This window comes from Cenococcum geophilum (genome assembly GCF_001692895.1).
Source record: "Cenococcum geophilum 1.58 unplaced genomic scaffold K441scaffold_8, whole genome shotgun sequence".
NCBI classification, from domain to species: domain Eukaryota; kingdom Fungi; phylum Ascomycota; class Dothideomycetes; order Gloniales; family Gloniaceae; genus Cenococcum; species Cenococcum geophilum.
Genome location: NW_027137566.1, coordinates 827,787 through 851,776, shown reverse-complemented (window position 1 = coordinate 851,776; position 23,990 = coordinate 827,787). Strand labels below are relative to the sequence as shown.

The following is a 23,990-nucleotide window of genomic DNA, read 5'->3' as shown; positions in this document are numbered from 1 at the left end:
CAGACTAGCAAGAGTGAAGACTAAGATATGGCTCGTCGCCGGCGCGAAGTACCTGGCAGAAGCTCCCTGCATGTGCAGATGGGCACTTGTTACATCATCAATGCCCGCCAAACAAAACGGACAAGGGGACCCAGCCCTAGACAGTGACAGGCCTGTGAGGCAGGGTTACCGCGTCCGGGATGCCCCTTTCGGCCCGCCAATTTTGCCGGCTCCTGTATGTTTTTCAACCCAGGCTGGCAATGCCAAGGCGGAGGGTGTTTCCAGAGATATCTACGCTCGCCGCATCAGAGGCATTTTTTCTTCTCCATTAACGCCCTTCAATGCTAAGTCGCAGCTTTTTGCGCGTCTCCCGACCCGCGAACCCATATGTATGCCTGTCCTGTTTAGCTAGAGGGCACTCCCGTGGTGAACAAACGCGCCTCCAGAGCTCGATCACCTTGCATCCAAACGGACCCCCATCCGATATACCACTTGCTTTCAATGGCACTGAGAATTCCAGAACGACTGCCGAGCCTCCCAAATCTGAACATCCTACGGCGAAAATAAAAGCGAAGAAACCAACAAAGAAGACCAAGGAAACGCCTCAAGAAACGCCATCACATAGCAACAAAGGGAAAATAAATGTGAAGGGGAATGCGGAGGAGCGTCGGGAGCCAGCAAATTCTTCCGAAGACTCACAACCAACAGAGAAAAAGAAAAAGGCAGCGCAATTGGAGCCGTCAAAGTTGAAGGCGAAAAGAAGAGGCAAAAAGCGAGCTCAGAAATCCACAATTTCTGAAGATTCGCCCTTAAAAATATCAGCACAAGATGCCCAGCAAAGCAAAGCGACTAAACCGAAGGGGAAGAAGGCGAAGCAGAAACCTGCAACATCTCCGAAAGAGTCAGAAATAGCGAAAAATTCGAAAAGCCATAGCAAGATCCAGGGTACTGCACAGAGAAAGCAGCCTGCTCATAAGCTATCCAATACTAACCGCAGCCATGCTCAGGCCAGCGATTCAACCGAGTTTACTGCTACAAGCTCAGATCTCAAAACAGAAAAACAGAAATCTTTACAGGCGCCTAGAATTAAATTCGTTACAACTGACTCTCCTCGCCTCCCCCCGACACTCCTAAGAAGGCGAAGGCTCCTAACTTCAGTTTTGGCATCCCCAGATACAACAAAACGCCTGGTTTCTCCTCTACGCGTACGGTCTCGTTTACGTTACCGAGAACAAGGCATAGAGATGCGCAAACAGAGAACTGGCCCCCGAAAACTTCGCATTCGAACTTTCTCAAAAGAAGGAAAACGGGGAATCAAACACACAGAACATGCACCAAGTACAGCGGTTCGTTGGGACGAGGGCCCTCTCACTTTAAAAGAAGCTCTTACTGGTCATCGCGGAGCTAAGGGTAAAGCCTTGGGAATCATCGAACGACTGTCACCCGAGGATTTGCAATTCCAACGTAAGATTGTCCCTAAATATCTGTGCAACATACTAATTTCAGTAGCTTTGAACGTTCAAATTCCGCCTGTTCCCATGCTAGCCCATGGTCTTGACAGGGTTCTATTCAAGTGAGGTTACAGTCGAGCCAATTTTACAACAACTTTCTTGCTGATTTTGAATCCAGCCCTGGCATCTATCATCTTCAGGATCCAAGATCTCGAGTGTATAACTTTGACCCGTATCTCGAGAAGATCATGCCTGCTGCGGAGTTCGACTTCGATGCTCTAAGCAAGTACATGACCTCATCTAAAGACAAAGGACTCATCAACATGGCGAAAGAGATCGGCGCAAAATACACAGGCTCAACATCAAGCATGTCAGGCGCCCTGACCCATTTCCACTATCTTCTGTCCCAATGGCGGCCTCTAAACTTGAAAATGCTCTCCAAAGAATTTCCTGAGATCTCGAATAATTTTAGTAAGATCCAACGCGCCCCCACAGCGATATTCCTCCGTTGGAAGGATGGTACGTATGCCATCGATGCGGATAAAGAGTTCGATACTCCCAACATCATGAGCTGGCTCGGCCAATCGATGGAGAAACTGTTAACCAACCCTGCGGATGAGTTTGAACGCTACAGAAAATCGAACCCGGAGGAAGCTCCCCGCGAAGACGATTCGGGGCCAAAGTCTTTCCATTATTCAAAGCAGGGTAGTGTTCTAATGCGCTCTCAACTCGACGCATACGACCCTCGCTTGCCAGGTACAGGCATCTTTGACTTGAAGACGAGAGCCGTCGTTTCCGTTCGGATGGACTCAGCGGAATACGAACAGCGTTCTGGCTATCAGATTCGGTATCCTCACGGTGAATGGGAATCATTTGAGCGCGAGTACTTCGACATGGCCAGGGCCACAATGCTGAAATATTCGCTGCAAGTGCGCATGGGCAGAATGGACGGCATTTTCGTCGCTTACCACAATGTTGAGCGGATTTTCGGCTTCCAGTATATCAGCTTGCCAGACATGGATCTCACGTTACACGGCCAAAACGATACCTGTTTAGGCGATCAAGAGTTCAAAAGTAGCGTGGAACTTCTCAATAAGGTGCTCGAGAGGGCAGCGGCGAAGTTCCCCGAACAGGTAGGCCATCTACATTACTAGAACAAATAATGGGCGCTAACAAATATAGTCCATACGGCTACACTTTGAAACTCGGGAGGCTAAAATTCCTTTTATGTATATCTTCGCAGAACCGATGACAGAAGGACAGGTCGAGGAAATACAGAATAAGAGTGCTGAGCAGATGCTTGAATTCGAAAGGTCGATAGGACTTGGCTCGTCCAATGTGACCCGGGAAAAAACACGAGAGGAGTGGCAGAAAATCAAAGCCCAAGTCGAAGCTGAGACGGAGCAAGATCGATTAGCAGAAGATGTGGCAGACGTTCAGGATGACGAGCAAATACCTAATAGCGCCTCTACTTCAAGGCAAGCCTCTGCGGAATCTAATCTTCCAGCAAAGGACTTTGTTGAGAGGGACGAGCTTAGCGCTAGTTGTGACCTAACCGCGGAACAGGCAATTCCCGAACAGGAGGGCTTTGCCAAAGAAGATCCTCCTTGGGGAATTAATATCAGTGAGGAAGAAGTTGCCAAGTGGGTTACTACTGAGGAGGTCGCTGAAGGAACGACCCCTACTCCGACGGGGCTCATTGGTAACACAAATACCGCTGGAGAAACTGAGGACAATTCATTGGATCCCACGCTTAGAACTGTTCTCGATTCTGACAACGCCGCAACCACCACCAACCCGCCTACCAAACGCACCCCTATTCTGGGTTTCACCCTCACAATCCGTAACCGCGTCAACGGCCAATATGTCGTACGCCCGGAAAATCTAACCCCTGACGATACCTGGTCGATCGAGTACTCACTCGATGAAATCGCGGGGACGAATGACCGCGACATGCTCATTTACTCTCAGGTAAAGCGCCGTCGTGCTTCCGAGCTGAGTTTCGAGAAAAAGGCGGAAGACAAAGCTTTTGACCATTATCGGACTCATCTAGCAAAGTATAGCGAGAAGGGAAGAGATTGGAGAAGGAAGCAGGATGAAATTGATGCCTCGATGGGAGTGAAAGTATATCGCCCCCTTGGAGACGATGCTGAGGAGGTTATACGTAAACAGGGTCCTTGGTTTACAGAAGAGACGATCGATGGTGTGGACGATTATCTCATGTGGTTGTATGGGGCCACGAGGACTAATGTGCAACCGACTAAGCCACGAGTAGCAGAGAATAAGGAGGAGGCAGCAATGGACGATGTGAATGGTTATCTTGGGTGGTTATATGGGAAGGGTGCGCATGAGGAATGATACGGCTGATCAATATTGGATTCTGCTGTAAGATATTTTTGCGTTTATGGGAACCATGAAGTGTAAAATTAGGAAAGGCCTTAAAATCGGGTTTAAAAGGGAAGTGTCTAGACAACTTTGTAAAAGTACTGTACTATATCTGTAAAACATTGAAAAGCAGATGGTGATTATTTGGACGGTGATTCTGGCTTACAAAAAGACATCCGCTTCTGTTAGGAAGCCAAGTTACTCCTGCGCCACACCTCATTTAGATCAAATACTAACACCACATAGTCACCGCGGACGAAAAACTCTTACTGATCGATGTATAATCGATCATGTATATAGAGCTCCCCACCTTAGAGCTCAGTAGAACCAAGTTGTCACGACTGCCCACTCTAAGAGCTTTGATCTCTTGAAAATGCCTTGATATCTTAAAATTCAGAAGAACGCAGGTATCGTTCAATTGGAAAGCATGCCGCAGAAATCACCAGAAAGCCACAAGTTAGCAAGAGTAGCTAGCTAATCTCCACTCACTCCGTTCCGTTCTTACTTTTTGGGGGAAGATTTACTTTAGGCGGCATTCTACTATTAGATACGCTTTAATTAACCTAATGGCAAGCTATATTTTATCTATTAGCCACGCCTGTAAATGATATAAATAAGAGAGAGCGTTAAAAGTTGCCCAGCTCTACGGGTCTATTCAGCTATAATAATAATAATTTATTGCTTAACGTCCGATTCGGATCCCTATTGGGCCCACGCGGACTACTCCTTATTTACATGTGGGGAGAAAACTCTATTTAAGAAAAATAAGAAAACCCTGTGATCTATCTCCCCGCCTTTTAGGACTCGCCTATTTAGCGCCTGCGAGTCGCCTATAGTACTCTACTACCTTACTATTTGACCTTTTTGGGAACTACTGCTGCTATAATAAGCCTACGGACGCGCTAGTATTATAAACTATTACTCTACTACTGTAGAGTTACTAGGGGGCACCTACTGCTTGCCCCCTTACCTTTTATTACTATTTCCCTTATAACCCGAAACTAATTTAGTATATTTTAACTAATAAGCCACTAGGTAACCGCCTTAAGGCCTTTTTATATTAAGAGTAGTATATTATAGTTCTCTATGCTAGCTACTAAGAGTATTATTTTTTAATTAGTGTGTAGGGGGCATAGTAGTATTATATGTTTTGGTGTCTGTCTTAACTAGCTATATTTGCATTTTGGGTTACTTACTAGGATACCTACCTAGTAAAGCCAATCTTTTAGTCCTATTATTCCTATTCTTAAGAGTGTTACTATAAGGCAGTATTGCCAGGGTGTATAATAGGGAGTAGGCAAGCCGAGCATAAGTTATATAGGGAGTCGATAGAAGAGGACGATATGGTAATGAGGGTAGGTAATAGCCTAGTACTGAGACGAACCAATAGGGGAGGAAGGAGGCTGTAAGCCCGAGGAGCTTATAAGGGGTGGCTAAGGCCTAGCTAAAGGCTAGCCTTAGTAGCCCCTAAGAGCTCCCAGAATATAGCCGAGTAAGGGACCAAAAGTACCCTTATAGTTACTATTATATTTTCTGCCTTTATTAGGCCTTCTTAGAGCCCTTAGGTATTTACCCCCTATAATATTAACTATGCTATGGCTTAGGTTTGTCTTACCTAAGTTAGCCTCTATACCTTTAACTCCTATTCGCCTCTTTAGCATTAGTTTAACCAGTATTATATTATAGTAAATGGTTTCCCAGCATTCTTATATATTCTACTTTAGCTCTTTTCTCTATCTTACTATTATCTTTACTAACCTCTTATACGTCTCCCTTTCTCCTCTATATAGGCCTAGGCCCTAAAGCAGCACTATTCTTCTTCTGCTTTCTTTACCTATTTCTTTAATATCTTTTCCCTACTTTAGGGTTATTGGTTTATTCTCCTATAGGGCACCCTAGGGTCCCTCTATAGTTTACTTAGGCGTATCTTAATATACTTTATAATATTAGAGTTACGTTTATTTTACGTCCTTTATATTATAGCGGCTTTAATATATAACTATAGGGGGGGAATATTAGATTCCTTTTTAAGTAGTGCTATAGCCGTTCGCTTATACCCGCCTATAATACTCTAAAAATAGGCTGTTTAGACCTTTTAAAGTAGTTTAAGAAGTAATTTAGGGGGGCCCTTTTTAGTTTCTCTAATAGCCTAAATATTAAATCTATATATTATAGTTAGCCAGATAACTGCTATATATAATAGGCGTAACCTTTAAAAGCATAGACCCTATATAGAATTAACAATCCTAAATAAAGCAATAAACTATACTTGGCCTTTATAGGCCGCTTATGCCGTATATGCGCTCTACTAGAGCTTACTATCTACCTATACTCCTAATACCCTTAGGCCCTAAACTAGTTAACCCCTAAAGCCTTAGATATAAATTATATGCTAAAGATCTATAGATTGGTTACGTTTTCTTATAAAATAGATTAGCTAGTATTTCTCTAGTAAGAATTAGACTCTATAACGTTTTGCCTATTCTATATAAGTATTATAGGCTTTCTCTAGTATTCTACAATTCTTTACGGCTATTAGCCCGTATATAATTAGGTTTGTATTATTAATAAAGCCTATCCCCTAGGTTGCCCCTTCTTTAAAGAAGTTAAGCAGGTTGCTTATAAAGAAAAGGAAGAGTATAGGTAAGAGGGGTAATCCTTATAGTATTCCTGTTGTAACTGCGATAGGGGGGCTTTAGTATCCGCTAAAGACTAATAATGTTTCTTTTTAGCCTATAAACCCTTAGATAAATTATATAATCTATTTTAGGAAGCCCTTTACCCTAAGGATATATAGGAAACGCTTATAGGGTATATTGTTATAGGCACTACTGTTCGGATCACGGTAGGGGGGGTTTTGGGTTCAATCGATTTCTTCTTTCTTTCTTCTCTCTCTACGTCTACAGGTGGAATTTAATGGATCTCCTAAGCTCGCTTAGCTCACGTAGTTAACCCAATTGGTTACAAGCAACCGTGTCTACTATATTACAGAACCTTATTCAGACACTAGCAACAACTAGGAAATAAGAAAAAGAAATAAAAAGATACTAGTAAATGGGTCCGTAGTCTCTATCCCTCTCCCTTTTTAAATTCAGTCTAAAACGCCTCTGCCTCAGGATCGTCGTAATAATAAGAATAGGGTTCTATATCGAGATAGAAGTAAGAAGTTCCCTAATCTTCTTAGTTGTTATTATTCTCATTACTACCCTTAAACTCAGAGATATATTAACGTATTCTCCGGTCTCTTTCATCCCTTGTATAGTTTGTAGACCAATATTTAGATTTGCCGCATACAAAGCACCTTTTACCCTTGTTACTATCCTTATTGCGGTATTAACGGTTAGGGGGGTAGTATCGTCGGTTAGAGGGGTGGTATTGTCGGTCGGTATAGAATAATTCAGTCTCTTGTTCTCGTTTACCGTACGTCGCGATTAAGGATTTAATATCGCTAATAAGGCCGGCAAGAGTAGTAGCAGGTCGAAAATAAGCTGGTTTGCAAGCTGATACGTCTTAGCATATAGTAAGGAGCTTATTATAGAATGTCGTGTTATTTTAAAGGTCCTTTGCCAACCCGCGTTATAGCTGCCACATCTCGTCAATTAATACCTAAAATGCTTGGCTTGTATTAAGTCCTTTTTAAGCAGTAACTTATTTAAGCGTAATTGCATTCCATTTTAATAAGATATCGCGTTTGTATTCGTCGCCTTTAAAGTATAATTTAAGGCCTACGTATACGTTCTCGAGGTTAAGATCTTTAAGGTAGGTAAAGTAGTATTTAAGAGTAAGGCCGCGGAGTATAGTAGGAATAGCAATAATGTACGCTTGCTTAGGGACGCCGGCTCGGAGGCAGTAGTTTTAGAAGATCTTAAACTTAAAATCGAAGTTATCTTATTCGCTAGAGTATTTAACTTTATCCATATAGAGCTTAGATAAGTTAGTAATTTCCCTTCCAAAGCTTCCTTGTTCTTATAGGGTAAGCTAGTTTATAGCTTTAGTAATTTAGGCCGGAGGTGGGATTGGAGTTGCTAGGGTAGGGTTATTAGTAGGGTTGTCGGTAGGGTCGTCGGTTAGGTCATCGGTAGGGTCATCGGTAGGGTCATCGGTAGGGTCATCGGTAGGGTCATCAGTAGGGTCATCGGTAGGGTTATTAGTAGGGTCATCGGTAGGCCATTTTGAGGGAGTTGGTTCGTGTATAACTCCTAAAAGGCCGTCTATAATTAACTTCCTTGCCTCCTTCCGTATGTATACTCTATTCTTACGGAGGTAATCCCTGATCTTCTTCAATCGATCCTTGCCAAGGTTATTAAGTATATCCTTTATAAACGACTCAAAATCGTTAATAAAGCTCTCCTATAGGTTGAATCCCTTCCATCCATTCTCCTTGTATATTGATAATCGCCAATTAACAAATACTTCAACTTTCTTGATATCGGTTACAGTCGCGTTAATTCCGGTCTTCTATTTTGCAGTATCCATTGTGGAGGTAGCCATCTTTTGGTTCCGCAGTTAATTTAATTTAACAGTTGGACTAGAAGCGTGGAAACCCATAAACTAATTGTTCTAAAGGCGTGATAGACATAGGTTAGAAGCGCAAGTAACCTCACAAACTGGCCTTTAGGCTTAGTAAGCAATACCTTAATTCTTAGCCTTTGACAAGAGGTCTAGAGAATTAGACAGTGCCTCTCTTTATTATACCTTGCTGATCTATACAGCACTGATCAGTGTTCGGATCACGGTAGGAGGGGTTTTGGGTTTAATCGATTTCTTCTTTCTTTCTTCTCTCTCTACGTCTACAGGTGGAATTTAATAGATCTCCTAAGCTCGCTTAGCTTACGTGGTTAACCCAATTAGTTATAAGCAACCGTGTCTACTATATTACAGAACCTTATTCAGACAACTACTAATATCTAAGCTAAGCATTAATACTATAAAGTCCTTTTATATCGCCTATATAGATTTAATGGTAGCAGTAAGTAGCGTAAGTATTAATAGTGTTAAGCGGTTCTTTCTTGCCCTTATTTAGCTTTATAGTAGTAGGGTGTATTTCTCTACTATATCTGCTATATGTTCCGCTATTACCCTTTTTAAGATCTTGCTAAGGGTATTTTCTAAGGTAATAGGGCGGTAGCTTTCTAGGATTAAGTAATCTGCTTTACCTTCTTTTTATAGGATAACCGTTATTATAGATCTTCTAAGTTATAGGTAGTAGCCTATAGTAAAGTATACTCTAGCTATATCTGTAAGCTAAGGTACTATAAGTAGCCTATAGGTTTTTAAGGCCTTATTTAGAATCCTATCTGGTTCTAGTGCTATATTATTTAAAAGGCGGCTAATAGTTCTAGCTATTTCCTCTATTATTATATCGCTGTTGACCTATAGGCGAGTTACTAGTGTTTCGCCTATAATATTACTAAGGTCTACTAGAGCTGGTTAGGGGAAGAACCTTTCTATAAGGATCTTTACCTTCTTATTATTGTTATTTATAGCCTATAATTCTCCTACTCTTTATAGGGGTAGTAGGTGTAGGTTTTCTGCTAGGCGCCTTACCTTTTTTTTTACCTATTTTGCTATAGCCTAAAGGCCCTTATTATAGGGGAGGCTCAGGTTAGAAGTATACTCGTTTATAAACCGTCTCTAGTTATTCCTTACTTCTTTTTTTTAGGGTATTCTTTAGCTGGTTTCTTATATCTTTATATTATCTCTTATCTTTAGGGTTGTAGCTGCTTATATATTTCCTTCTTGCTTATTATTAGCTAGTAACTAAAACTGCGTATTATATAGACTATATATGTTACGCATAGGGGCCCAGTTTTAAGATTGGGCAGTACTCTTCTAGCCCATTTTTAATTACTACCTAGATCCTTTCTAGTCTTCGGTTAATTTCCTTAGGGGTAGCCAATAAGCCTCGCTTGTTTGGTATTAGGTAGATTTCTTCTAGGTTTTAGAGTTATTATTTAACTATATTAAGGAAACTGTCTATCTTAAGCTTCCTTATTGTGTATCTTTTTCTATTTAGTTACGCTTTAGTATCTAGGTTTAGCTGTATCTAGATAGGGATATAGTCTAGGGTAAGTGCCTATTCTTCTTTAGGGTTGCACCTTTTAAGTCTCTAGTATAGGCCTTTGTCTATAAATATAAGGTTAATTATACTTCTAGCGGTGCCTTATTGCCATATAATTGCTCCTAGGGGGGTAGCTAGCTTAAGGCCCTAGATATCTATAGCTCTTAGTAGGCACTCTAACTGTTAATCTACAGCAACATAGATACCCCCCTACCGCGGGTGGTGGAGGTTTATGTCTCCTAGTAGGATAGACTCTATACCTTTGGTTTCTAGTAAGCTTATTACCGATATAATATTCTCTGTTTATAGGACCCCTTTGACCCTAGGGTTATACACATTAATAATTTGTACCGGTCCCCTATATGTTTGGATTGTTATAACTGCAATATCTGGGTTGACTGCCTGCCATGACCATGAGGACAGGCTGATAGCCTTGCTGATCATTCAGCTATAATAATGGCCCACTTTAAGAATCCTAAACAGTATTATTTTAATTTACAGATTCTATGACTATTGAACTGTTAAGCTGCCAAAAAAGCGGGCATATTTTTTTGTAGAGCTAGTTTTCATTGTTTACCGGCGCGGCTGGCTAACTCGAGGAGTTCAGAAGACGGAACAGCCGCTGACGTCAAGCCACGTTATCGATAAGCCGTCTCTTTCCGCAACGTCCTCCATCCCTACCAACCAAAACTTGTGGAGTCAGTACGAAAGTCGTCGAACCTTGGAACAAGGCCAACTCTTGCGCAACCTTTAAGCTGGTTATGAAGCACGCACCCTCGCCTCGAAAGCTTCCTCTATCCTCCCCCAAAACGCGCTGCCGTTCTCTCCCAATTCTATTCCCCTAAGAAAGAGTTTGGGTTTTTGGATTGGATTTTGGATTGGACTTAACGACTATGAGCGCGCTCCCTCCTACGCAAAGCGGGAAGGGATTTTTGTCCTTCAACAGCATGCCGCCCAGGCTCTGGATTACGGCGGATGACGACTCGTTCGATGAGGTCATATTCCAGTACTGGCGGGAAGAAGGTGAGTAGGATGTTGGGGACGCCGGCGATATAATTCAGCTTTCTGTCTTCATCGATTTTTCTTTTCCAATGCACTCCAATGCGCGGCCCCAGCTCTAGAAGCTAATAGTGTGCAGGCTACGATGTGACATATCTCCCGTACAGCGGAGGCGGCCAGGCCTACAAAGACGCGTTGAAAACACTCCACCTCGACCTTGAGCTGGGCGAGGTAGGCTACCCTTGCCGCCTAGTTGCAGACTTGGCTTTGTCCTTCTGGTAGATTCAATTATGCCTAACTGTTCCCTACATAGACATATGCCCTGGTCGCGTACGGTGAGGCCGCTAGCGTTTGCCTCAAAACAGCCATCAAGCCAATGCCAAAGCTTTGCGCGCTGGCCGCATACTACCCTACCATCCCTCTGCCACCAAAAACAGTATATCCGCCGCTGCTGCAAGTGGTGGTTCATATGACTAGCTCGCAACCTATAAAACCCGCGTTTAAGCATTACGAGTACGAAGCGCGACCCGGGTTTGCGGAGCATAACAACGTTAACTATAACGCTGTAGAAGCGGGGCTTGCGTGGAGCAGGACCCTAGGATGTGTGAGGAAAGGTTTTAGGCGCGAGGCGGATTTGGAAGAGCCATGGGTGGAGAACCTTAAAGGTAAGGTTGAGACTGGGTTTCCACTTGTATCTTGGATTTCTTCAGATTTGGAGACATTAGGCTACTCGAGCTATAAGCGAAGAATCGGCTTCTTTGGCCTCCTTGGGCCTCTATGGAATTCAAATCTAATCCATACCTCCCTAATTATGAAGGAGAGTCTTGAATATTCGAGTAACGAAGCTGACACTTGTACCTCCAATAGGCAAATATAACTCGGACAGGACCAGAGAAGACGAAGGTGCTCTCGCAACGATTAAGACTATGATCAACGCTGCGCCCCACGTAACCCACGTCCCTACTCTTACGGGCGGCATTGGAATGAAAGATTTACGTGACTTCTATCGCGCATACTTCATCCCATCGCTTGTGCCCGACTTCAAGATACGGCTTATATCGCGTACAATGGGAGTTGATCGTGTTGTTGATGAAATGGTAGTTTCCTTTACCCACACTGACGAGGTAGATTGGATACTCCCGGGCGTACCGCCGACAGATAAAAAGGTAGAGATAGCGATGGTGAGCATTGTCGGTGTCAGAGGTGGAAAATTAACGCACGAGCATGTATACTGGGATCAGGCATCGGTGTTAGTGCAAGTCGGACTGTTAGATCCGAAAATAATGCCCGGGGCCAGACACACCCAAGGTCTTGCGAATCTACCAGTAGTGGGAGCGGAATCTGCGAGACAGATTCTGGACGTCAAGAAAGAGCGGTACAACAAACTACTCGCAGGCTTGCAGTAATTCTGGTATACTTTTTCTGTATTTGGTTCAAGCGTTGGTGTTTTGGTGTTATATTTCAGCCTATGAAGCTGCATGTAGGCAATTTGTACTTGTCGAGTGCCCAATAACGTCTTCTGACTCCATCCCATTCTCCGGCCTCCTGAAGATCTGGAACTGGAATATCTTCCCACTCTGTGTCGAAGCCTGCTTCAAAGAGATCCATTTCGACAATCTGGAACATGTGAGTGGGTGATTTAACGAGATGGAACATACAGAGCCCAATCACTTACCTTTGTATACACGTCGTAGCAAACTTGCCTGTCTGCACCCATCCCATTGAAGAACCCAAATCTCCCTCCATCACCATTATCTCCCCCTGACGGATCCAGCAAGCCAATCACATACTCGGTGAAAAACTCCCTTAACGCCTTGTACTCCTCAGCAAATGTATCGAAGTATATGGCATCGAACATCTCCCCTTTTTCTATAAGCTCGGGGACCACATCCTGCCACCTGCCCTCGTGAACGACAACTCCAGGTTTATCATTCCATCCTTCTTCCCGCATGCGCTTCAGCACATCTGGGTGCGCTTCAATTATGTGGTGAGAAGATGGCGATTTAGATTGAAAGATTCCATCAATTATCCCCATGCCATGCCCAATATTGAGAACCCGTAGATTTGGAGTTGGAAGAAGTAACTCAGCTGATCGTTTCATGAGAGTTGTTTCCCAAGCCATCATGACACCGTTGGCCGAAGAGTCGAGGAGGCGGGTTTGCGTGAAAGTCAGCGGGGAAGTGAGATATGCGGGGTTTGTAGTGGAAGCATCTTGAGAGACAGCTTCAGGTGCGGTTGCTGCCTGGGTTTCGGTATTTTCTGCAGATGCATATTCTGCTTCAATAGCCTCGGCGGCTTCAATAATCTCAATATCGTCGTCCTCCTCATCCGCAGAGTCGTTGCCATCACCGAGCAGTTGGTACTCGTTCAGTCGACTGAGAAGCAGCTCTGCCCGAACCCCAGCATCTACAACGAGCTCGTACAGTTCTTTGAGCCCCAATCTCAGAGCAATACATCCAGGAGTCTCTCCATTCTGGTCCAAGTCGTTCCAGATAGCTCCATTCTGAAACAGTAACTTGACTGTCTGAGCTGCTACTTCAAGCTCTTTCTTTCTCTCTTCGCTCTTAGCCGGCTTCTCTGTTACATTATCACCATTTGTATGGCTATTGATCTGTTTCGAGTGTTTAGTCGGGGTTTCCGCTTCATCGTCGGGTTCACAGGCAGCAATCGCCGCGTGCAAAGGCGTAAAGCCCGTCTCAGGGTCTTGGACATTAGCGGAGGTATTTCGCAATAGGTTCCGGAGCGCGGGGATATCGTGGTGCGCCGCGACGAGCAGAAGGCTCTGTGTCTGAAGATCCGTATCAATGTCGAACTCTGGGTCCATCCTGATGTGCTTGAGGTAACAGCTATGAGTAGTGTTGATGTAGAGATATTATTGAAATTTCCGTGTGGGGTCTGTTCGGCGAGTCATGCACAGAGCTTGGAGGAAAATACTCCAAGCCCAGTTAAATGATGCCAAGGAGCCAAACCTAGTAGCATTTGATCGCTTTGATCCTTTAAAACCTTCCCAGACCATTGGACTAAGCAAATGGTTTTCTTGAAGGATCGTCGAGATTTGTGCCACATCTAGAACTTTATTGCGCTAGTTAAATGTCTTTCCTAAGCACAATAAGCGTCGAGTCCGGTTGCTATTCTGAGGTCCTACCTTGGCTATTTCGCCTATCGACCGCGCATGGGATAAGGGTGGCAACGGAATTGATTCCGTCACTCCTGTTGGACCTCCGGCACTATACCACCAATAGCAAGCTTCAGAGCGGGTAAATAATCAAAAAAGATAACACGGGTCGGCGGAGGAGAAGCATATCGTTAGCCCCAGAGTACCAGGTACCGCTACTGAATTTGTGCATCACTTGAGCCTTTAGACCGAGAGCCCTGATTTCGACCCTGGCCCCACCACTCCCATGTTGCCGAGGATGATGATGCTGCCGCTGAACCGCCACTGTGCACATGTAAATTACTTTACTACCATTTTTTTGCTTCCTCCACCGTCGCCCGTCATCTTGTCGTCTTTTCTTCCTCGAGTCAAGCCGTGATCCGTCTGCGTCGCGCCCGACAACCCTTCTCTTTATGTTTCTCTCCCTTTCCTCTATCTCCCCGCCTTCATAATGTCGTCCAAGTCGTCGCTAAAACCCGATCACCTTCCATCAGCAGAGGAATTGAAGGAGGATGTTGTTGTGGCCACTAAGAGCTCACTGCAGAGCTTGCGCGCTTTAGTGGCTGGAGGTGTCGGCGGTGTCTGCGCCGTTATTGTGGGACATCCGTTTGATTTGGTCAAAGTGCGATTGCAGACGGCCGAGAGGGGCGTGTACTCTGGTGCAATGGATGTGGTGAGGAGGACAATAGCACGGGAAGGCATAGCACGGGTATACTTGAGAAAATAACTTGGGGTCTAGCACAACTGCTAAGCTGCTACTTAGGGCCTCTATGCGGGTGTATCTGCACCTTTGGTGGGCGTCACGCCTATGTGTAAGCAGCCCGACATGAGTTTAGAGGCTATAGCTAACATATAATTAGTCGCTGTTAGCTTCTGGGTATGTCAAATCTACTCAAAAATTTGAAAGCAGAGTACTAACACTAGCTCAGGGTTATGATGTTGGTAAAAATCTCATCAGCAGCATTTCCAAGGTGGAAAACGGCCAGTACAGTGTAGCTCAAATCTCCGCCGCCGGCTTTTTCTCCGCGATTCCCATGACTCTCATAACTGCACCCTTCGAGCGTGTCAAGGTCTTGCTACAAATTCAAGGTCAGAAAGAGCTTAAGCCTGGTGAGAAGCCAAAATACTCGGGAGGTCTGGATGTGGTGCGGCAGCTGTACAAGGAGGGAGGAATCCGAAGTGTGTTCCGAGGCAGCGCAATGACTCTTGCAAGAGACGGGCCAGGTTCAGCAGCATATTTTGCCGCATACGAGGTCGTCAAGCGGCGGTTAACACCCAAGGATGAGAACGGTCTCCCAGGCAAACTGAGTCTGCCAGCAGTATGTGTGGCAGGAGGTGCTGCGGGTGTTGCTATGTGGATACCTATTTTTCCCATAGATACGATTAAGAGCCGATTGCAGAGTGCAGAAGGCCGGCCGACGATCGGAGGGGTGGTGAAGGAGATCTACGGGAAAGGTGGTTTCAAAGCATTTTTCCCTGGTATAGGCCCGGCACTTGCTAGGGCGGTCCCAGCAAACGCTGCGACTTTCCTGGGTGTTGAATTGGCGCACCAGGCTATGACGAAGATGTTTGATTAAGAAGTACATGTATCATGTAAAAAGATATTACGGTTGCCTCCAAAGGCTGTCCGCAAGCCTTGGTTGTAGATGGGCAAGCACGCATGAGGCAAGTGATTTCCATATATGAAGGCGTTTAGGCATGAAAGTGGTACTAGATCATTTCTTTCCATAACTCATGAAATCTCTTCATCTAAGTGTTGTATTATTAGAGTGAAGCCCAACCTTCAAATCGTTTGCTTGTCGTCTTTGGCCTATGTATTCGTCACCTCTGAAATATACTTTGAGTTTCTAAACGGGGTTCTCTTGGTCTTTCTTCAACAGCACTAAGCTAGTTCATGAGCGTTTCGAGTCTGACTATTAATTATGAGAGTTCAAGTCAAGAGCCATTAAATGATCTAAGTAGTGTGATTTCTCGGGTCTCTCTGTCGGTTATGCTTAGAAGATCCTTCCTGGATCGATCAGCGGCAACTACAAGTTTCGGAAATGGCTTACGAAACGATCTCGAAAAGGCACCTTTTGCCAATCACCTTAAACACCAACACCTATCGAAGAAATTCCGAAGCGGATTCTGCCTCGGGAAAATACCTGATCCTTACCTCCACTCAGTTGTTAATTCCTATTCATCCTCAGGATGGGGGCAATCATTCGAACATGGATGAAACTCCCCGCCCATCTTTTTCTCATACTTTTAGTCTTCATCTTTCCACCCTTGACCATCTACTTTGGCTGGATCCCTGGCAGAGACCGCCGCAGAGATCTGCAGTACGACGTATTTTGGATATTTCTATTATGGTCTCCCGGCGTAATTCATGCCATGCTATACGCTACCGACTGGTGGAACCACGTCAATAGCCGTGAAATACTATGCTTTGCATCTCCGAAAACAGTGGGGGTCTTCTCACAGAAAGAGTACGATGAGAGCATTTGCAGCCGCTGTGCTCATTGCAGTCGTAGAAGGAAGGCGCCTACTCCTACCAGCTTGCCATGGGCTCATATTCGTCGCAACCTACTCTTCGCATCTTCTGGTCAATACAGCACTCTGTTAGCATTCCTGCGGTATTCTCGCCGACTCTAGGTTCATTAGTGTGGAAAAATAATTTAAAACTCTGGCCTAGACTGTCGCTGCACGGCTTCCTAGTTACAGTCCAATATGGACGTCATTCATTCAATACAAGCCGCAGGTTACACTAAAAGATCGAAGAACTCCTTACCCTCATTTTGACCTACAAGGAAAGCCAGCTAACCCATAACCAACCTCCAACGCCTGTCCATCCTAAAAACAGCAACAAAAGCCCCAACAACAACCCTGTCGCTACTCTTTCACCAGCTCCTCTAAACCCCACATATATCCAAGTCGTCCCAAACAAAATCCACAGCAACGTCGCAAGCAGACTCAACACCAGCACCACCCCAAACGCCACCAAAATCCTTCCAATATTCCACCCGTCAACAAATTCCAACCCCGTAACAAAATCGCCACGACCAGACCCCATACCCACATCCGCCTCCTCATCCCTCGTCGGCCCCGCAAATACATCCTCCCTCTCCTTTTCAACTCCATCCTTCTCCGCCTTCTCCCGCCCTGACCCAGCCTCCAGCGTCCCATTCGCCACCGCAACCCTTCTCGCCCAATGCACCCACGCATACCTCGCCCTTCCTTCCTTCGGCTGCGAATACAACCGCATCAGCTTCTCCTCCGAAAATGTATCCGTTAAGCCTCTACTCACTAACAGTCTCGGACCCCGCACACAGAACCCCCCCCCCCCCCCCCCCCCCCCCCCCCCCCCCCCCCCCCCCCCCCCCCCCCCCACCACCGCCGCCGCCTCCAAGCCCACTCAAAGCCGGACACCGCGCCGCCAGCGCCGCCGCGCAGCACTCCGCCCCCTCCCCACTCCACGTCGGCGCCGTGCTGACCGTGATGCGTCGCAGAGCGCGCGCGCTCACGAGGCGCTACGGGCCGGCCAGTCGAGCGTAGTGTACCCGCAGCTGCGCGGCCAGAAACGCGTCGTCGAAGTCCAGCGTCGCGAAGCGCTGCTCCGCGGCGCGCGTGCCGGCCTTTGTGCGTCCCTGGATGGTCAACGTGCTTGGGATCGCGAGGCGCGCGATGCGGGGGGAGAGTGCGTGCGCGTGGCGGCGGATGCTGAGCGTGATGACTGCTTCGCGGGCGGAGGCGGAGGAGGCGGGGCCTGGGGAGGGTTTACGGAAGGTCTTGTGGGGGCGGAAGGGATAGGGGGTGCGGATGAAGTGGGAGGGGGGGTGGGGAGGGCCCGGCGCGGAGGTGTCGATGGGAGGAGGGGAAACGGCGGAGGCTTTGCGTGCGGGCACTGATTGCGATTGCGAGCGGTTGCGGGAGTGGCGGGCGGTGGAGGAGAGGGAGGGTTGTTTGGAGGAGCTGCCACTTAGGGCTTCTTCGTCGCGGAGGAGCGCTTGCATTGTTATGGCGTGCACGCTGAGGATCTGGTCGGCTTTTACTATGGCTCTGGGTGTCGTCGAAGGTGTTTGATACGCGGGGAGAGGCATTATGCACAATACGGCCTTGGCCTGGCTTACGCAGACAGATGTGGCGGGCTCGGGCGGGAGATCGCTCTTCTAGTGAGCCGGAGTAAGACCCATCAGAGTGGCCTGCGGTAAGATTTAGTGTAGGAAGACGAGCTGAGGTGACATGAAGTGCCAACCTTGCTTTTCTGGATGCTCTAATCTCAAGCCAAGGCCTTCGGAGTCATTTACTTTCGGCGACGGACCTCTACGTACCTCAGTAGTACGGCGTTATGTAGGCGAGGATAATGCACTTGTTGGCATTTTATCCTCCGAGGAATCATCGAAGAAACCAGCGCCTAGATCGTTTGAGTCTTTCGTAGTTTGCTCCACCTCGGGACACTCCTCGTTCGACCAAGCGATGGTGGCACAATCCTTGCAGAACTTGCAGGAGAACTCGACAGTTTGACACTTCTGTCTCCAAATATTGCGGGCGGATATTCCATTAACTGACTGTGAATCTTAAGTATAGTAAGTCGGATAATGAGAATTGTTTGCAATATTCAATCTCTTTTTGTGTATCGTCGTTTAAGTACCCGCAGATGCGCTCATTGACGGGGAAGGATTTGCTCTTAGCCATGGAGGCCCGGTTTCTCATATCTGGAAGCAAAACAAAGAAGTAATATCATGAGAATGATTACATACCTCTGAGTCGATCGCGACAAGCCTAAAGGGGGTAAGATTATCAGGGCAAAATTGATGGAATGTTGACTTTGTCAATTATAGTACGACTGTTACACAAACCTAGCCAACGAACTTTCCGCCGCAGTATATACAAACGTCGCATGCCGAAAACAGTAAGCGAGCCAGCGTCATGGGAGCATGATGACCACTTGCTGTTTCTCCTTGCTTTGCTAGAGAAGGTTCACCCGCGGCAGCATCTGTAACCACAGCAGAACCCGGGGCACCAAGCATCTCCGTGTCGTTTATTGCTGCAGTAGAAGCACTTCCATTCAACTCGATATCATCCACTTGAACAATGAACTCTTCCCTCAAGAATTGCTTTCGACAAACACCACAGAATTTGGAAATGCCAGGGGCCTGTATTGCAAGGAACGACAAACCACAACGTGCTAAGCCAAAATTAACAAGCGGTGATAATTAAAAAACCGCTACAGATGCTTTACTCACCAAATTGATGACCTTCGGTACACCTCGCCCAATCTAGACTCTCAACTTTAATTGAACTACCGCAAATATCGCAGTCTTCCACTTCTCCGTCCAAAAGATCGGAAAATTCCGCTGCGTCGTGGCCAGCAAGCTCATGTAATTTCGAGACGACAATAGAGAACGTAGCTAGGATTTTCTTACTCAACCGACTATTATCACAAAGGTGACGAGAAAGCTTCAGCACCTCTTTCGCTACTCGCATGGTTATCATAATATGTTGGACTTCAGTAGGTACTCCAGGTAAACATATCGTGGATACTAGTATGTCATATCTGTCCTTCAAAGTTTTCGTAGGGAAGTAGGCACCCTTTTTCAATGACTTGGAAAAAGCAAAGGCTTCAAATTCTCCAGTTAGTGAGGTTATGTTAGGAGATAAGCTAAAGTTCAATTCGTCAATGATTGGGTTTCTTTTTCCATCGAGATTTAGTCAGCCAACTCACTCCGTAGCTTTTTCATCTGAAGAGGCGGAGGCCTCTTGAGACTCGTCGATCCCGAAAGAATAGAGTATCTCTTGTAATATGTTCTCTTTTGACGTAGAAGCTATTTCCGCATTTTCAGAATTGTGGCTAAACCACCTTTTAATGCTGAATAAGATTGTTTCTGCACTGACATCTAGGTATGCGTTAGTCGCTGAAGTCGGCACTGGAAGAATAGGCGCTTACGACCAACAGCAGAGCCTTTGGGGAGAGTGAATTTCTCAGTAGTATCACTAAGGCTGCTCAAGGTCACATTAGATTTTTGCTCGTTTGCAGTTGAATACTCGATCATATCGCTAGGATGTAACGAAACGCATGTAGCAATGAGATCGCCCAGAGGAGAGGACGCCAAGCCCCAAGTTTTCGCAATCGCGTTCTCTCCTAGATCATGGGCCGCGCTAAATAGAGCTTGGCTCTCAACAATCTGACCTTGCCATGGTGGCGATGGAACGGCCGAATTCTCTCTCAAAGGAAGTTTCAAGCAGGCGGTTGGAGCCCGGGCAGTCGAAAGTAATGATGTAACGTACACTAGAACGTCCTTCGATGATGAGACTTTGAACGCCACGCCTGTGAGAGTCAGCAAGATGGCGTAGAATGGCCTCCAATTCCTGAATATGAAGGATCCAGTGGACAGAAAAGCCGGAAACGCTCACTCCCTAGCAAAGCGAAACTTACCAGAAACGGCATCCCAGCGTCCATCAAGGTCATGTGTTGACACTTCAAAGTTTGAAGCATCTGTTTCCAGCACAGAGAAACAGAGAGCATCGGTTTGAGAGAAAGCAATCAGGAATATGCGGTCTTGATTACCGACTTGTGGACCCCATCTCAAAGGGCCAGCATGCTTTAAGTTGATAGCTTGGTAAGTGGATTCCGACTCAGCGATAGAAAGAGACAAGTGACCGTTTTTCTGTATGTGTCCAAAGATATTCCTTGCACGAAGCTCCGAATTGGAAGCATATGCCAAGGTAGATTGATGGCGCGCACTTTCCCTTCCGGACCAAGGACTCCATGCTAAATGGGAAATAAATCTCTGCTGTTGTACATATTCGTCGAAAATACCTGGGGCATGTACTTGGGAGGTTGAGTTATTATGCACTTGAAAATGAGTGGTCGCCTTGACTGACCACTCCTCGGTAGGAGATAGAGGATCATATGGTGATAGAATGCGTAAAATAGTGATTTCGTTGTTATCATTAGACACTGCTAAGAAGTATGTGCCCCAATTTAGAGGGCTACCAATCGTGGTTAACGGTCCAGGATAGGACGTTGAAGGACTCCAGGAGAATGCTCTGATACGTTGGCGTAGTCGTAGTCTCTCTACCTTTTCATTTTCGGAACTTCCACCTTCTGTAATCTGCAAGTCCTTGAAGTATCGTTCCAACTCCAAGTTGACGATCAAGACACGCCTCCAGCTTGCAGCGATTCTTGGATTGGACTCTGACACCCAAATTGACAGTACTAGATTTGACGTGAGAATGCCAAGAGCACATCTTCGATGCTTGGCTAGTCCAGGAGGCGACCATTCAAGAGCAGCAACGGTGCTCAAGGATATTTCTTCGCCAGTAGAAAACGTCTGGAAAGGCGCAGGTAGCTTGGTGGGAAACTCCGTCTCGGCGAAGACATTCGTCTGAATGCGAATATCATGCCACTGAGCAAGGTGAGGTGATGCTTCTTTATCTGTGCCCTTATGTTCTTCAAGATTCGGGATCTGTGTTTAAAAATTAACTCTTAAATCTCTGAATATTTTAGGCTACGAAAAATTACAAGAATTTCGACGTTCTCACCAGCCGCAACGGCTATTTCACAGTCCTGGGACCAGACAAGACAGTTTAATGCAGACGGCCAGCTGTGAAGCTGAGTCACCCCGGACATTTGGTGCTGTTGATAAAGATAGCATGTTAAGACTAAAGACGCATAGCAGCCTCGTTTTCTCGGGGTTCGCGTAGGAAGGGTGAAGGTTGAGTCAAAATCATCATTGCCGAAGAAGGCCCGAAATGTTCGTTAACGGACCGTTTGGGATAGTAGATAGAAAATATTGCGTTTCTAATGCGTATGTTTGATAAATGAAGGACGCTGTAGTAAGTAGTCGCCTATTAGATCTTGCAACACGCTGCTGCTTTTATATTTGTTATAGGAGAGAATCTACGGGTCAATACGCAACTCGGACATTTACCAGAAGCATCTGAAAGCTAAGTGAAGCTATTAGTGAGTTCAAGTGCATGATATAAGTACGTCATTCGTATGCTCTCTATGCCCATAAAATGCACTGAAAATGGTTGATCTTCTCCACGTAAAATACGCGTAGATTGTGAGCTTTTACTTGACCAGCTTAAATAACTTTCCCGCCACTCCATCCCACTCATCATCCCAGCGGTATGAACTCTCCTTGAGTGCTCCCTTCTTCAAGTTCGGCAAATCCGCCTCCCTCTCTGCGAACAGATCAACAAGCAGATGCAGCAGCTCTTCGGTATTCTGAAAACCTCGTCCGTTCACACCTTCTCTAACAAGCTCTGGCCAGGCCTCAAACTTGCACCAACCGACGACCGGCAAGCCTGCGCCAAACATATCCACGACCTTCATTGGAAGGTCAACGCCAGAGGAAGAAGTGTGCAGTGAGACCCCAAGATCGGCAGAACCGAGAAGTAGCGCATAATCTTCGGGCGTGAGCCAGGCTGTCAGAATGACTACATTCAGGAGCTTTTTATCTTGATTAAGAGCCCGGATTTTCGAGAGATAGTGCTCTTTAAATGGGCCTTTACCCGTGATAATGGCGAGAATTTTGGGAAGTTGGGTCTTGGAGGTGACGAGAGAGGAGTAGCTGACTAGCGCGTCGAGGAGAACAGTGAAGTCTTCATCAGCGGTCCAGGATGTAGGACTCACGAGGAGGCGCCATGGGCTTTTCGGGCCTTTGGATAAGTCTTTTGCATATTGGGCTGTTTCGACCAAGCGGGAAAGAAAGGCCGAGCGTTCGTCTGAGCCAAGAGGCTTGAAAATAGCAGAAGGTCGGTCATGTAGGGGACGAGCAGTGATGCCGTACTTCTCTTTGAGTACGCGAGCCATAGCGTTTGTGACAGCGAAATGAGCGAAAGCGAAGCGAGCGAATAAATTTTCGTACAAAGAAGCAATGATTACGAGAGGATGGCCATATCCAAGTTTAAGAGCAAGTATTGAGTACCCGAAATTGTGCCAATCAATTACAAAGTTGGTGTTGCGAAAGAAACAGATAAACTGTGCTATCGCTAGAGTAGGTATAGAAGGGGGATTCTGTAATCATAATTAGTGGCCTGGATATAGAGTGGTAATCAATAGTTGTAGAGGTCTGTGATATTTAGGTACCAATACGCGTAATCAGAAACGAGACGTGCTGATACGATGAGAGCATGTGTTTCCAAAACGAAGGAGACAGCAGGCTTCACACAAAAGAAAGCATCTTCAGCAGATTGACTGCTGATGGATTGTATGAGCGATTAAGAGGTGAAGAGGAACAGTTAAATGATGAAAGGTAAATACGCGCGAAATATAGAATGAAAAAGTAGATCTCACCTGAACAAGCATCCATTTCGCAGGCTTTGCCCGATATCCCAAGGCATGATACAAGCTCCATGCCTGCCAGAAAGCCTTCAGTGGGGCAACAAAAAGAAACAATAACTTGCTGTTAGTACGAAGCAAATTGGGGATAGGTGCTATTGGAACAATGTTGATCAAGGGACTTGATGCGACGACAGGGTGCACTTCCGATTCTTTATGATATCTCAGTACACTGCCGCACATTTCGAAATAGATATTTTCCACTTGCGACTAACCTTGATAACCAATCAGGTCCACCCGACCTCCATGCTTTGCGATGCTGATTGCATGATATTGCATGCGGGGACTCCGGCCGATGTCTCCAAGAACGACAACTTGGGTTGACCCTTCTACCTTTAACGCCTTGTTTGTAGCTCGATGTTTGTTAAAGTAGCCATATGCGGAATCGACAGATTTCTTCTTCTCTTCCTCAGGGACATCTTCTTGGACTAAGTCTGGGTTGCAAGGATCATACTGGGTAGGCAACGTAAACAGGAATAAAGTGACAAGAGAAGAAATTATTAGGGCTACGAAAATAGCGACATCTACAAAAGTCTTGGACGTCCAGTCAAACATCCTCGCACGAGGAGAAAGGGAAAGTAAGCCTAATGCAATTTCTTTGGGGAAGGCTAGTGTTATATGAAAGTCGATGTT

The 23,990-nt window shown here is 45.8% G+C and overlaps 8 protein-coding genes across 8 annotated transcripts; 4 read left to right on the top strand and 4 right to left on the bottom strand.

Moving 5' to 3' along the window:
- The first annotated feature begins 271 nt into the window (after positions 1–271).
- On the top strand, positions 272–3,968 carry K441DRAFT_654805 (Pet127-domain-containing protein). Its single transcript, XM_067647742.1, has 4 exons — positions 272–1,443; positions 1,489–1,552; positions 1,609–2,563; positions 2,613–3,968. The coding sequence occupies exons 1-4, from the start codon at positions 321–323 to the stop codon at positions 3,786–3,788; spliced, it is 3,318 nt and encodes a 1,105-aa protein (XP_067507451.1). The 5' UTR covers positions 272–320; the 3' UTR covers positions 3,789–3,968.
- Positions 3,969–10,413: 6,445 nt separating this feature from the next.
- On the top strand, positions 10,414–12,766 carry K441DRAFT_604659 (NTF2-like protein). Its single transcript, XM_067645348.1, has 5 exons — positions 10,414–10,899; positions 11,015–11,106; positions 11,189–11,540; positions 11,743–12,492; positions 12,551–12,766. Exons 1-4 carry the CDS (start codon positions 10,770–10,772, stop codon positions 12,279–12,281), a joined length of 1,113 nt encoding a protein of 370 aa, XP_067507450.1. The 5' UTR covers positions 10,414–10,769; the 3' UTR covers positions 12,282–12,492; positions 12,551–12,766.
- Positions 12,337–13,699, bottom strand: K441DRAFT_546038 (arginine N-methyltransferase 2; the record flags this gene model as incomplete). The annotated part of the gene is made up of 2 exons (XM_067642843.1): positions 12,337–12,492; positions 12,551–13,699. 2 exons carry the CDS (start codon positions 13,697–13,699, stop codon positions 12,337–12,339), a joined length of 1,305 nt encoding a protein of 434 aa, XP_067507449.1.
- Positions 13,700–14,283: 584 nt separating this feature from the next.
- K441DRAFT_629769 (mitochondrial carrier) lies at positions 14,284–15,974 on the top strand. Its single transcript, XM_067646248.1, has 4 exons — positions 14,284–14,738; positions 14,793–14,841; positions 14,890–14,906; positions 14,959–15,974. The coding sequence occupies exons 1-4, from the start codon at positions 14,481–14,483 to the stop codon at positions 15,604–15,606; spliced, it is 972 nt and encodes a 323-aa protein (XP_067507448.1). The 5' UTR covers positions 14,284–14,480; the 3' UTR covers positions 15,607–15,974.
- Positions 15,975–15,999: 25 nt separating this feature from the next.
- On the top strand, positions 16,000–16,737 carry K441DRAFT_339587 (uncharacterized protein). The gene has a single exon (XM_067641259.1). It carries the CDS (start codon positions 16,220–16,222, stop codon positions 16,661–16,663), a length of 444 nt encoding a protein of 147 aa, XP_067507447.1. The 5' UTR covers positions 16,000–16,219; the 3' UTR covers positions 16,664–16,737.
- Positions 16,698–18,556, bottom strand: K441DRAFT_693806 (uncharacterized protein). Its single transcript, XM_067652674.1, has 2 exons — positions 17,569–18,556; positions 16,698–17,255 (listed from the first exon to the last, which is right to left on the bottom strand). Exons 1-2 carry the CDS (start codon positions 18,106–18,108, stop codon positions 16,812–16,814), a joined length of 984 nt encoding a protein of 327 aa, XP_067507446.1. The 5' UTR covers positions 18,109–18,556; the 3' UTR covers positions 16,698–16,811.
- Positions 18,557–18,845: 289 nt separating this feature from the next.
- K441DRAFT_629765 (uncharacterized protein) lies at positions 18,846–21,641 on the bottom strand (the record flags this gene model as incomplete). Its single annotated transcript, XM_067646247.1, has 6 exons — positions 18,846–19,196; positions 19,255–19,670; positions 19,734–19,905; positions 19,956–20,336; positions 20,445–21,477; positions 21,534–21,641. The coding sequence occupies 6 exons, from the start codon at positions 21,639–21,641 to the stop codon at positions 18,868–18,870; spliced, it is 2,439 nt and encodes an 812-aa protein (XP_067507445.1). The 3' UTR covers positions 18,846–18,867.
- A 176-nt stretch (positions 21,642–21,817) lies between these two features.
- Positions 21,818–23,987, bottom strand: K441DRAFT_703534 (glycosyltransferase family 33 protein). The gene is made up of 3 exons (XM_067653478.1): positions 23,573–23,987; positions 23,313–23,509; positions 21,818–23,033 (listed from the first exon to the last, which is right to left on the bottom strand). The coding sequence occupies exons 1-3, from the start codon at positions 23,910–23,912 to the stop codon at positions 22,086–22,088; spliced, it is 1,485 nt and encodes a 494-aa protein (XP_067507444.1). The 5' UTR covers positions 23,913–23,987; the 3' UTR covers positions 21,818–22,085.
- Positions 23,988–23,990: the final 3 nt, after the last annotated feature.